At 44.3% G+C, this 13,939-nt stretch overlaps 1 protein-coding gene across 1 annotated transcript; it reads right to left on the bottom strand.

Moving 5' to 3' along the window:
• Nucleotides 1–391: 391 nt before the first annotated feature.
• LOC130039108 (serum amyloid A protein-like) lies at nt 392–3,629 on the bottom strand. Its single transcript, XM_056130979.1, has 4 exons — nt 3,520–3,629; nt 2,608–2,702; nt 1,074–1,212; nt 392–708 (listed from the first exon to the last, which is right to left on the bottom strand). The coding sequence occupies exons 2-4, from the start codon at nt 2,696–2,698 to the stop codon at nt 546–548; spliced, it is 393 nt and encodes a 130-aa protein (XP_055986954.1). The 5' UTR covers nt 2,699–2,702; nt 3,520–3,629; the 3' UTR covers nt 392–545.
• Nucleotides 3,630–13,939: the final 10,310 nt, after the last annotated feature.

Raw genomic sequence — 13,939 nt, 5'->3', positions numbered from 1 at the left:
GCAATTAGAATTTTCTGGGATGCTTATGGATCATCCCTCTAGTATAAAATAGGCTCACGTCCTCAGGAAAATGGCCTCAACTATTCCCAGACACTGTCACTGTCACTGTCACTGTCCTCCCGTTGTTCATCGATTTGCTCGAGCGGGCCCAGTAGCGTCTCCATTGGAGACTTTTGTTGTTACTGTGTTTGGCATATCGAATACATCACGGGTAGCTTGCCAGGCTCTGCCGTGCGGGCGAGATACTCTCGGTAGCTTGCCGGGCTCTCCGAGAGGGGCAGAGGAATCGAACTCGGGTCGGCCATGTTGGCTGCGTGCAAGGCAAACGCCCTACCACTGTGCTATCGCTCCAGCCCTATTCCCAGACACCAGCAACAAATTGGATTTCAAAAACGTTTATTAAACAATTTTTGCTCTCTTCATCAAGTATCAAGTCCTAGAGATTTAGTATTCAATGTAGATTCAATATTCCAATTTAGTTCAGCAGCTGTCCTGCCCTGCTGAAGCTCAAAACCGGGCCTCCTGAGAGCACATGAAGATAAAACTCAGTACTTGCTAGGCAGGCCTCTAGGCCGGAAGTAATTGGGGTCTTTGCCACTCCGGCCCCATTCATTGGCAAATTGGTCAGCCCTGGAGTCTTCCCGTCCATGACCGCTGTTTCCATACTTTAAAAAGTCCGTAATTCTCTGAGAATTCTCTCTGGCATCACTGGAACAGAGGGAAGGAGAAAAAGATAAACCACAGGCAGAAGAGCAATAATCCCGCCTTCGAATCTCTCTTCTTTTCCCAAGGGAGCTAAAAATAGAGAAGCTATAAAATTGACCCTGCCTGGGCATAGCCCAGCTCAGCCCATACTGACCCCTGTGTGCTGGGAGGACAGCCCCTGAACTATGGTTGGGGACACACCCCCTCTGCTAGCCTTATTCTGACTCTCTCAGCCACTCCCATCCCATTGTGGGCACAGAGAAGAGTGGCAGAGGGGGAAGACCACTCCCTCCACCGACTCTCTGATGATCACAGTTAGAATTTTCTGGCCCTTCTCACCCACCCCTGCACCCCAGAAGGCCCCTTACCTGATCACTTTGGCCGCCCAGACACCACCAGGGCCCCTTTGTGCAGCATCATAGTTCCCCCGGGCATGGAAGTATTTGTCTGAATTTTTGTAGTTGGCCTCTAGCATGTCACTGTAGGCTCTCCACATGTCTCTGGCCCCTGGAAAGAAAAGAAAGTGATGAAATGCAGGCGATCACGTTGTTGAGAAATAAATTTAAAATGCTCCTGTCCCATATTTCAAGAGGTTGGGACAATGGTACTGGAAAGCAGATGGGCTTTGAAATGAAGGTTCCCTTTTCCCCTCCTCCGGTTAACATTAAGATAAAACTCAGTTCAAGACTGATTCTGTGTGTTCCCCTCTGACTTCTGTTGCTGCTTTGACGATGGCTGTGTGTTGTGTATACACCCTAACCCTTGGACTATCTCCCAGGCTTTAGCTCTTTGTGCCTCATTTCTCTGTAGAGAGATGCTACATCGAAGGAACAAAAGATTAGAATATGAAGATAAAAGATTAGAACATAAAGATAAAATTTTAGTATTTGAAAACTACTAAATAGCTCATTTGTATTTGAAAACTTTAAAATAACTTCGTCTCATTAAAAATTCCATTATTTTGACTGTACTAATGAGGCTGGGGCCAGAGAGTTGGGAGAGACACTTGCCCTGCACGCAGCTGACCTGGTTTGATCGCCAGTACCACAGAGGGTCCCCCAAGTTCCACCAGGACTGAGCATAGAGCCGGGAGGAAGCCCTGAGCACAGTCAGGTGTGACCCCACCCCATCACCAAAAACTTTTACAAAGAGCTAAGAATTGGAAACACAACTCCCAGTTTTGACAGTCACTTCAGAGTGGCATCAAAATGCTTAGCTCGAACGTCCATTAGGGGGCAGTAGGGACCTTAACTTGTATTATTTGAAGGAAAAAGCATCTCTGAATTCCAATTCCAATTCCTCACTCCTATTAAAAGCTGGGGAACCAACTTTATGTGCCCTGGGGCCTAGGGGTACTCACAGAAGAGGGAAAAGCCTGGCAAAATGCTGTGATAAAATCCTTACTCAGGGCTGGAGTGATAGTACAACGGGGAGGGCACTGACCTTGCTTGTGGCCAACCTGGTTAGATTCCAAGTATCCCATATGATTCTCCAAGGACCACAGAATTTCTCAGAGCACCTCCAGGAGTCACCCCTGAGTACCTCCAGGTGTGGACCCCCAAACCAAACAATACTATGTTTCACTAATAAAATTTTTTTTAAAAATCCCTACTAAAGGGAGTAAAGCCATAGTGCAGCAGGTAAGGTGTTTGCCTTGGATGCAGCAGACCCTGGTTCGATTCCCAGCATCCCATATGCCCCCCCGCCCAGTACTGCCAGGATTAATTCCTGAGTGCAGAGCCAGGAGTAACTACTGAGTATCGCTGGGTGTGAACTCCCCCACTCCCCCTCCAAAAATCCCTACTCAGTGTCTATCCACTAAGAGACCCTGTCCTCTGCTCAGGTAATTACAGGAGACTACCCGGATACAGACCCTGACCCCCACTACTCTTGGGGCCTTACCTTGACCAGCTTCCCTCATGAATGAGAACCAACTTTGGCTGCTGACGCACAGAAACAAGGAGCAGAAAACAACGGCCGTGGAAAGTTTCATCTTGCTGCAGGTACACAAGTAACAGTGAGGCAAATCAGGATTTTGCTCTGTAATATTGAACCAGGCTCACATTCCAAAAAGAAATTCTAATGAAATGCATAGATTGGCATGTAGAGAGATGAGAGATGTGGAGAGATACATCCTGATAATCTAAGATACATCTTAGAAGATTGATTCTCCATTTCTACTTGTGTCATCAGAATCCCAGTGCTTTTCTAGGATTTACTAGAGGCTTACTAGGAGCAATTACAATGGGCTTTAAGTGTAAACCATTGTCCGTTCCCAGCATCCCTAATCAGCTCTGAGATCTAACTGCACAGCATGTTTCCATGGAAGCATTGGAGGATTCTACCTCTGAAATACAACCTGAGTTTAAAATTCCATCAATATTTATGGTATGTCTCCTCTAGCCACCACTGACTACACATAGAGGCACAAACACCATAATTGCTAAGAATTTCCTAGACTGAAAAGTATTCATGGGGCTGGGGAGTTAACTCAAAGGGTTGGAGCATTCACTTTGCTCCAGCAGGTACTCCAGCATTTGGAACTTGAGCTGAGGGTAGGGGTCGTCTATACACTGTCAGAGTGACGCTGGTGACCCTAGTACAATTTCTGGGGCAGAATCACAGAGCACTGGGAGCAATCATCAAAAGCCTGAATAGTGCTGGGAATGTCCAGCAACAACAATGACAATGAGTAGCCCATCTGAGGAGACCCAATGGCCAGAACAGTTCAGTCAGAAAGGATGCAGCCCAAGAATGGTGATGTAGAAGAGGATTCTCCCAAAGAAGGAAACTTAGAATGCTCTAGAAACTCACCCTTATCTATTCCTTCCTGCTGAATCTCCTTGTGCAGCCCAGCAGTCTGTGCTATCTGCTAGGGAAGGTGTCTCTGCTATATATACAGACAGCTTGATCACAGAGCACATGGAAAGAGAGGGTTGAAGCAAAACAGTGCATTGGGGGAAATCCCTTGGGTCCAGAACACACTCATACCCCGATTGCACAATCTGGTAGATGTCCAGTGTGTATAGAGATGGAGTTCCACTGCCAATTCCTCAGTTCTTGTAAATCTGCTCGAGTCTTTCAGGAAAGGTCTGTGCAGGTCATCGCTGGGAGCTTTTGCAGGTAGGCTTTTGGGCAGAATGGTTTGACAGGGCTCTGTAAGCAATGAGCTCATGTGCAAACGAGACCTGCTCTCACGGGGGTAGAACTGGCTTTTCTTTCTCGTAATGGGGAGTATCAAAAGGTAACTCAGGCAAATTCAGAAATGTGAAAGAATTACCTTAGTACCACAATTTGAAAGATAAGCTGAGTGGTGCTTCTTTCCTGCTGTCTCCAGCTGAGGACAGAGAAACTCCCAGTATTACAGATCCTAGAGAAGAGGTCATACAAACAGGATTGATTTCAGAAGCCCCAACGACAGAGGAAGAGGTGGCAGTGAGGTTCTTTAGAATCAACCCCATTCTCATCTGATTCATTTGTCTGGTTCCCTAGAGAGGCTCAGAGAAGGGGGAAGAAAGGAGGAACTAGGGTGTCAGTCTTGTCAGCATTCAGTATTTTTGGAGATTGGTGACTTCTTTATACAGAGCTGGGGTGTCAAAGAAACAAAAATGTCTTTTGATTCCCTACTTGGTTGCATGCTGAACTGTGAAAACTCTCCTGTTCTTTCTAGCAAAGCCTAGGGGAGTTAAGAAGGGAATTCCTGAAAGACTTGGTATGTGGAAGATACAGAAAATGTTCTGGTCTTTATTCTCATGCAGGATTTTTTTTAATTTAGGGGAAGGGATTGAATTACACCTGACAGTTCTCAAGGCTTACTCCTGCCTCTTTGTTCAGGGATAACTCTTAGCAGCACTGGGGGGGAATCATATGGGGTGCTGGATTCCATAACCTAGGTTGACTCCATTCAAGACTATAGTCCTATCCACTGTACCACGTCTCCTGCCTCCCTGCTATAATTTTATCCACGACGAGGGAGGTTTTGTCAACAGGGAGCTTGTAAGTTGAAGGTGATGTAGTGTATTTATTTATTGTTTTAAATTTTATTGAGTCACAGTGAGATAGTTACAAGTTTTCATTTTTGGGTTACAATCACACAATGATCAAACACCCATCCCTCCACCAGTGCACATTCCCCACCACCAATATCCCTGGTATACCCTCCCTTTCCCACCCTCCCCCTGTCTTCATGGCAGGCATTATTCCCCATAATCTTTCTCTACGTTTGGTCATTATGGTTTGCAATACAGACACCGAGAGGTCATCATGTTTGTTCCATTATCTACATTCTGCACACATCTCCCATCCTGACCAATTCCTCCAGCCATCGTTTTCTTAGTGATCCCTTTTCTATTCCATCTGCCTTCTCCCCTTTGCTCAAGAGGCAGGCTTCCAGCTATGGAGCAATCTACCTGTCCCATGTATCTACTATCCTTAGGTGTCAGCCTCATGTTATGTTGTTTTATACTCCATAAATGAGTGCAGTCCTTCTATGTCTGTCCCTCTCTTTCTGACTCATTTCACTTAGCATGATACTCTCCGTGTCTATCCATTTATAAGCAAAGTTCATGACTTCATCTCTCCTGACAGCTGCATAGTATTTCACTCTGTAAATGTACCAAAGTTTCTTTAACCAGTCATCTGTTCTAGGGCACTCGGGTTGTTTCCAGATTTTGGCTATTATGAACAGTGCTGCAATTAACATATATGTACAGATGTCATATCCACTGTACTTTTTTGCATCCTTGGGATATATTTCGAGAAGTGGCATTGCGAGGTCATATGGAAGCTCAATTTCTAGTTTTTGAAGGACTGTCCATATTGTTTTCCAGAAAGGCTGGACTAGTGGACATTCCCACCAACAGTGAAAGAGTTTCCCTTTTTCCCCACATCCACACCAGCACTGGTTGCTTTTGTTCTTTTGAATGTGTGCCAGTCTCCATGGTGTCAGATGATATCTCATTTTTGTTTTGATTTGCATCTCTCTGATGGCTAGCCATGTGGAGCATTTTTTCATGTGCCTTTGGCCATTTGCATTTCTTTTTTGAGGAAACTTCTGTTCATTTTTTCTCCCCACTTTTTGATGGGGTTGGAGGTTTTTTCTTGTACAATTCTACTAAAGTCTTGTATATCCTGGATAATAATCCCTTATCAGATGGGTATTGGGTAAATATTCTTTCCCATTTTGTGGGCTCTTTCTGTATTTTTGGTCACTCTTTCTTTTGAAGTGCAGAAGCTTCTTAGTTTGATGTAGTCCCATTTGTTTATGTTTGCTTCCACTTGCATGGTTAGTGCTGTTTTATCCTTAAAGATGCTTTTAGCTTCAATATCGTGGCGAGTTCTGCCTACATTTTCCACTATGTACCTTGTGGATTTATGTCTGATATTGAGGTCTTTAATCCACTTTTGTGCCTGGCATTAGACAGGGGTCAGAGTTCATTTTTTTGCAGGTAGCTATCCAGTTTTCCCAGCACAACTTGTTGAAGAGGCTTTCCTTGTTCCACTTCACATTTCTTGCTCCTTTGTCAAAGATTAAGTGGTCATATATTTGGGTCTGTGACAGAATATTCAACTCTGTTCCATTGGTCTACAGGTCAGTTTCAAGACCAGTATCATGCTGTCTTAATTACTACTGCTTTGTTTGAAGTTGGGGAGGGTGATGCCACCTATTTTCTTTTTTCCAAGAATTGCTTTAGCTATTCGTGGGGGTTTATTGTTCCATATGAATTTCAGGAGTGGTTTGTCTATTTCTTTGAAAAATGTCATCGGTATCCTGATAGGGACCACATTGAATTTGTATAGTGCTTTGGATAATATTGCCATTTTGAGATTGTTTATCCTACCTATCCATGAGAATGCACTGTCTTTAAATAATCAAAAAAGACTCACATACTAAGGCTAGATAAGTAAGTAGAAAAACCCCAATTAAAAGCATATTTGGGGACTTAATCTACCTTCTTGCTTTCTGTTGGGGTTTTCTTGCTTTGTCTGGTATGCTTTGGGGTCACCCTCAGATATGATCAGTGCTTACTTGTGACTTTGCACTTAGAGATCATTCTTGGCTGTGCTGGGAATCAAACCCAGGTTGGTTGCATGCAAGGAAAGCCCCTTACTTGCTGTACTATCTCTATGGCTCCCCTATGTATTATTTATCATAGCACTTACTTAGAGGGGGGAAAAGCCCTCTGAGAATTTTCTTTTTATCATTTTTTCAAGTCGACTTTACAACATAGTATAGTAGAGGATTCTCAGAAGTTATTTTCATTTAGTTCTTTGAATATATTATTCTATTCTTGGTTACAGTTTCACTTGAGAAATCCAGTATGAGTCTTATGCATTGCTTTTTTTTTCTAAATATGTGAGACTTTGCTTCTCTTGCATTGCTTTAAGGAGTCTCTCATTCTTGCCATTTTGTTCTTCTGTTTGGGAATCAATGGGCCTCCTGGATCAGTGTAAAGGTCTTCCCTCACACATTGGATAAAATTTAGACTACATTTTTTCCACCAAGAATTCTTCCTCTCTTGAGCCTAGAACAATAGAATAGTGGGTGGTGCATTTGGTTTGCACACAGCTGACCTGAGTTCAATCCCTGGATTGAAACAATGATGAGTTTTTTCCTCTTATAGTTGTCCCATAGATCACTTAAGCTCTGTTCATTTTGAAGGGGAGGTTGGTTTGACCACACCTGAAGGTGCTCAGGGCTTACTGCTGGCCCTGTGTTCAGGAATCAGTCCTGGTGGTGATCAGAGGACCATATGAGATGCCGGGGTTCTAACTGGAGTCAGCCACAAACAAGGCACAAAACTTAATCCCTGTAACTTTACAGCTCATCTCTTCGTTGAAACTCTATTTTTATTTTCACTCATATTTATTGATGCTATTGTTTATCTTTTCCTGGATGCCACTGATTTGAGCTTTGACTCCTTCCATTCTGCTGTTGAGTCTCTTTTATCTGTATCTTTTTAAAGGTCAGTTACTATTGGGGCTGGAGCGATAGCACTATGGGTAGGGCATTTCCCTTACTCGTGGCCGACCCGGGTTCAATTCCCAGCATCCCATATGGTCCCCTGAGCACTGCCAGGAGTAATCCTTGAGTCCAGAGACAGGAGTAACCCCTGTGCATTGCCAGGTATGACCCAGTAACCAAAAAAAAAAAAATAGTGGTCAGTTACTGTGGATTTCTTTTCTGTTTGAATGACTGCTCTCCTTTTTCTTGGGAGGGTGTTTCGCCTACACTCAGTGGTGCTCATGGCTACTCTCAATTGTGTACTCAGGACTTGCACCTGGAGGTGCTCAAGAGAAGGAGCCAGTGGCAGGGACCAAACAAGGTACAGCTACATGCAAGACAGCCCCTCAACTCCTCTACTACCCCAACCTTTTCATTTTTCTTTTTCTATCAAACTATCTTTGAACTTGTTTTATTCTCTCTTCCTCTGATTTTATTGCACTGAACAGTAAGAGAATTCTTCTTTTGAAATCTTCCTCGATGGGATGAATCTCACTGGAGAGAGGAATGGTAGGAAAGCTCAGGTGTGCAGGAACCCGTGACTGAGATCCAAGCCTGCTGGGATCGGGACTGGGCCTCCTCCCTGCAGGTTCCCAGTTTTCCAGAATCGTGGGAGTCACACCCGCAAACCGCCCCCGGCACCATGTAATCTCATCAACGGCCAAGACCCAGAGTCTATACTAAAGCTCCCTGAAGAGAATAACAAAGAATTTCCTGGACATTATATTCTATCTATAACAAGCAATACAAAACAAATCATCTAGCATTGCCTTTTTGGCAGGTTTGAGTGGTGCTGGGACTGGTGTTGAAATATCGAATGTAACCAAAGTAGAGAGAGAGTCTTGGGGAAATTGTCTGCCACACAGGCAGGGGAAGGGTTGGAATATTGCTTGCCTACACAGGCAGGGGGAGGTGAATATTGGGGATCTGGGTGGTGGAAAATGTGCACTGGTGGAGGGATGGGTATTTGATGATTATATGACTGAAGCTCAAACATGAAAGCTTTGTAACTGTATCTCATGGTGAATCAAAAAAGGGGGGGAATAATAATAAAATATTTAAATAAAATTAGCATTCTAAATTTAAAAAAGTAATGTGTGGAGTTCATGCCCAATTCAATCAGCTTAACCAATGACTGAATAAATAGCAGTACTCCTACATTATTAAAAAAAAAAGAAAAAGAAATCTTCCTTGGGCAGTTTTAACAGTTCAAAATACCTGAGGACCTCCTGGGCCGGATGAATGCATATTGTCATCATCATCATCATCATCATCATCATCATCACTATCATCATAATTACCACCATCACCATCAGCAGCAGCAGCATCACCATCATCATCATCACCATCATCATCAACACCATCATCATCATCATCATCATCATCATCATCATCATCACCATCATCATAATTACCACCATCACCATCAGCAGCAGCAGCAGCATCACCATCATCATCATCATCATCATCATCATCATCGTTATCATCATCATCATTTTTTTCCTGGTGCTACATGGGGATTAGAGGTGGAGCTCCAAGTTCGAATTAGCCCAGCAATGATCAAAGGCTCCTATGTGTGTGTGTGTTTTTTTAAGGACTCCTATTTGTAAGGTCAGGTTGGTACCTCTGACTCTACTGATGTATAGCAATTATAGATGCTCTTTTGTTGGAGACGCTAGATGAGGGTTGGTTTTAAAGGCAGACATGGGGCTGGAGAGATGGGACAGCAAGTGGGACACTTGCCTTGCACGTGGCCAACCCCGGCACCATCCCCAGCATAAGCTATAGTCTCCTGCGCATCACCAGGAGTAATTCCTGAGTGCAGAGCCAGGGTAAGCCCTGAGCACTGCCAGGTGTGACCAAAAAGAAATAAAAATATAAAGGCATTGAGAATGGAGCATGATAGTGAGAAAAGGTTGAGGAGAGGGGTATTGGACCATGCATATTGGACCAATAGAAACAGAACTGTGGCTGGGAAACACCTCAGGGAGTGGAGGATAAAGAGCTAGCAGCGTTCTTCAGGCACAAAACATGTGCAGACAGGCCCAACTCTTGTCCCTTGTTTGCCGCATTAGGAGCACATTATGATATGATTAGTATTGCAGTTTTGCCCCCTGTAACAAACTTTTTTATGTGCATTATGGGCAGTCACGCTACATGAGCAATTCAGTTATATAATCCATACCCATAAGCCATCCACTTAAGGGCCATCTAAAATCCCACATCATGTGATGCAACCACCTAATCCACCTTAACATTAGAGTATAAAACTTACTGCTTCAGCATAATAGAGCCAACTACAATTCCTTTTTTTGGAGGGGGTAGGGTTGGAGGGAGACACCTAGTTGTATTCAGGGTTTATTCCTGCCTTTGTGCTCAGGGATCCTTCTTTTTTGATGGGGGTGCTTAGGGATCACATGGGTACAGGGTTTGAACCCAGATCAGCGTTGTGCAAGGCAAATGCCTAACTCGCTGTACTATTGGGTTCCTCAATAATAGTTCCTGTGGCTGACGCCCTCCTATTTTCACCAGATGTGGTGGTTGATCTCTCTGAATTTTATGGACAAGGGGGTACACAAAATTCTGTCTCTAATTCTGATTCATTGCTCATAGCTACCCAGAGAGTTCTCTCCCTCAGCTCATTTTCCTGCCATCTTGACCCCACTGACTCTTAGATTTCATTTTGCTTGTTTGTTTTTGGGCCCACCCACCAGTGCTCAGAAGTTACGTTTTACTCTGCACTCAGAGCTCGGGGGACCATATAGAATGCTGGGGATTGAACATGAGTCGGCCAAGTGCAAGGCAAATACCTTACCTACCAGACTATCTCTCTGGCCCTTGGATTTCATTTCTGACAACTGCCAAATACACCAGCAGGGATCATCCTGAAAAAATAGACTTCAAGCATTAAAGCTGGAGTCCCTGTCCTCCCAACTCCCACATTTCTAGCAGCCTAGATGCCGAATCCAGGTGCTCCATTATGCTCCATAACCTCAGGATCCCCTTGCAGCCAGGCTGCCACTGGCAGCACAGCTGGACTCCGGCCCAGGTCACAAGCAAACAGCAAACATCCCTGTTTGCTCAGGTTTACGCAACCAGGACCATAACCTGAGAATGAAGAAACTTCTGATGTCTGGGAAGTTTTCCTGTGCAGTTTTCCAGAATGATGGCTTGCAGGGACTTTCCCGGGCTCAACACCTGACCTTTCTTCTCTCCCCAGGATCCCTGTAGGATGGAGCAGTGGCAGAGCAGTAGTTCTCCTGAGCCAGAGGGGCCAGCAATCCACTGGAAATCAGATAGTGAAGTGATCTATGTACCTCAGCTTACTCAGTTCCCTCTTGCTGATTGCAATTTCCTTAAAACAAAACAAAACAAAAACTTGCCTCCTCTGGGCCAAACTGACAGCACAGGGGTTAAGGTGCTCACCTTGCAAGCACCAACTCTAGTTCCATGTCTAGCACCACATGGTCCCCCTGAGCACTGCCAGGAGCAATCCCCAAGACCCTCTCAGTCTGGCATCACCAACCACCACTAGGACTCACAGACCTTTGAATATTCTCAAGGGCTGGAGCTGCTGACTTAGCTTGTGTGGTAAGATGTACTATGTGTATGAAGAACTTTTTAGCAGAGAGAAAAACCACAAGATTCACATCACGAAGGTCTTTGTTGCTTTGTTTTGGCTACACCCAGCATTGCTCAGAATTTTTTTCTCCTGGTTCTGTACTCAGGGATCATACCTGGCAGTGCACAGGGATGCCAGGAATCAAACTCAGGTTGGTTGCATGCAAAGCAAATGCCCTACCTGCTGTACTGTATTACTCTTATGCCTCACTGAGGTTTTTTGTTTTTGTTTTTTGCCTTTTTTGGATCACACCTGGAGATGTTCCGGGGTTATTCCTGGCTCTGCACTCAGGAATTATTCCTGGTAGTGCTTAGGGACCATATGGGATACCAGAGACTGAACCCTGCTTGGCCCCATGCAAAGCAAATGCCTTACCCATGACGCTATGGCTGCACCTCCCCTCACCCCAAACTGAGTTCTTAGAGAAAGCACAACCTTTATTCCAAGAGAAGTCCTTGTCCTACCCAGTAAGGTCTTTTCTACTCCTGCCACGAACAGACATGAATATAAGTCCAGAACAGTATACAGGTTCCCTCAGGACATTGCATGAAGCATGATCAAAGCTGTCCAAAGGCTGTCCATTCTTTTTTTTTTTTTTGACACATCTGACAGTGCTCAGGGCTTACTCCTGGATGGAATTGGGAGACCATAAAGGATGCCAGGGATGGAACACTGCATGAAAGGTCAGCTGCATGCAAGGCAAATGCCCTACCCACTGTACCATCTCTCTGGTCCTGTCCTTTCATTCCCCTTCCCCCTTCCCTTCTCTTTTTTCTATTCTTTTTTCCCAGTAGGTCTATTCAAAGAGAACTTCCCAATAGAGTTTGTTGACTCTACCTATAGACAATGGTGTCTAGTTCCAGGTTAATCTGTCCTGGTCTAGTGTGGCTCCTGCCCTTGTAATAAGTACATATCAGAACAGTTAACAAACGCCAAGCACGCACTAGGGTCAGCACTGCCGTATAACTCAGGCCAATGGGTTGGAGACAGGTCTTAGGAGCTTTCCTCAGGACTTTGGGAATTTGCTGGCTCTTGGCATGTGCAAGTAAGACAGTCACCTACTGAACTTGAGAATTCCTCGGTAAGTCAGGCCTCTTCCTCCACTAGCAGCTGGCAAACTGAGGCTCAAAGCAGCATGTTTTTTACCCAGGAACTTACAGCCGCCAGCCATGGGCAGAGCAGAGAATGATACATGTGTGCACAAGGATAAAGGCCTTGCCAGGTAGCTGTCTCAGGTCAGGGGTTACTCCTTGCTCTGCACGCAGGAATCATCCTGGTGAAAGTTGAGGGACTATATTGAATGCTAGGGATCTAACCCTGCGTGCAAGGCAAGCATCCTATGTGTTGACTATCTGGCCCCTGACTTCTCCTCTTGGGATTACCCATAATACTAGGGTTATGTTTTGTTGTTTAATGAAATGGTGTATGTTATTCGAACAATAGCGGTATTTAATTTCTCAAGAGTGATATTTAGAGGCCAGGGAGGTAGTTCAAAAGGCTGGAGAGCCTGCCCAGTCGATCTCTGTTACCCCCAATGCCCCTAAACCCCACCAGCTGCCGCCCTGGAGGCTCTCATCTCTGCTGTACACACTGGAGTCACCCGGAGAGCAGGAAAACAACTGACCTACACCCCACCTCCAGAGTCTTGGGGCGACTGACCTAGGTATGACCTGGGGACTTGCAACTTAGTGCATACAATGTAAATACATATACTATTAACAATTTTACACTTATTGTTAATGTAACATGCCATGGAAATGTACAGGATCTGAACAAATAGAAACCTAGTACATAGTTCTTTGATTTATTGTTTGACCAAAGTTCCTGGAAGTGCTCAGGGGACCATATCGGATTCCGGGGATCAAATCCAGACCTGCTGGGTACAAGGCAAACGCACTACCTGCTCAGTCAGTAATTTTCAGCCCCAGGTCCACTGCTGTAGAAAGCTGCAGGCCTTTTACCTAGGTTCTAACTTCAGGGACTGGGATGCAGACAGGTGCCAGTCCACTGGTATAAGAAACTTAAAAAAAACACATTAATTTAAATAATATAAGCACTATTGCAGTCTTTATTAGAATTCAGCTTTTCTTGATTATGGCTTTTAAAAAATAATATTTAAAAAGTGCATGATTCCTTTCGGCAATTGTGTTTAGGAAAGATTAGTGATAAAACATTGTTAGGAATAAGTTAGCTGTACAGAGGTTCAAATTAGAAGAGAACAAATACTGGGAAAATATTAAAAATGAGTTCATAAGAAGCAATCTGACTTAAATCATCTCATTTGAAACTTCACCATTTCACTTGTTCTGTGTGTCAATCCCATGACACTAGGTCCCATCTCAGTAGATTTCCAACATTCTCACGCAACATGTAAAGATCAACTTCTGTAAATTATATTTTGTCTTCATGAGGCCAGGATGAGAAACTTCCACTCCCTGAATGGTCATTAGAAAAGGAAAGAATTTCCCCTCTCCACCGGAAAGGGGCAAGTAATACTGTAGTTGAGAGACAGGCTGCGGCACTGTAACTCTTCACATTCTGATTCCACTTCAGCAATGAATTTCCTTCCACAACACATCTTTGATTGAGAAATACTGTCAGATGGCATA

The sequence above is a fragment of the Sorex fumeus genome, unplaced genomic scaffold (assembly GCF_029834395.1).
Source record: "Sorex fumeus unplaced genomic scaffold, SorFum_2.1 ptg000007l, whole genome shotgun sequence".
Classification (NCBI taxonomy): domain Eukaryota; kingdom Metazoa; phylum Chordata; class Mammalia; order Eulipotyphla; family Soricidae; genus Sorex; species Sorex fumeus.
Note: the sequence above shows the minus strand (reverse complement) of the source record. Positions and strands in the feature narration are given on the sequence as shown.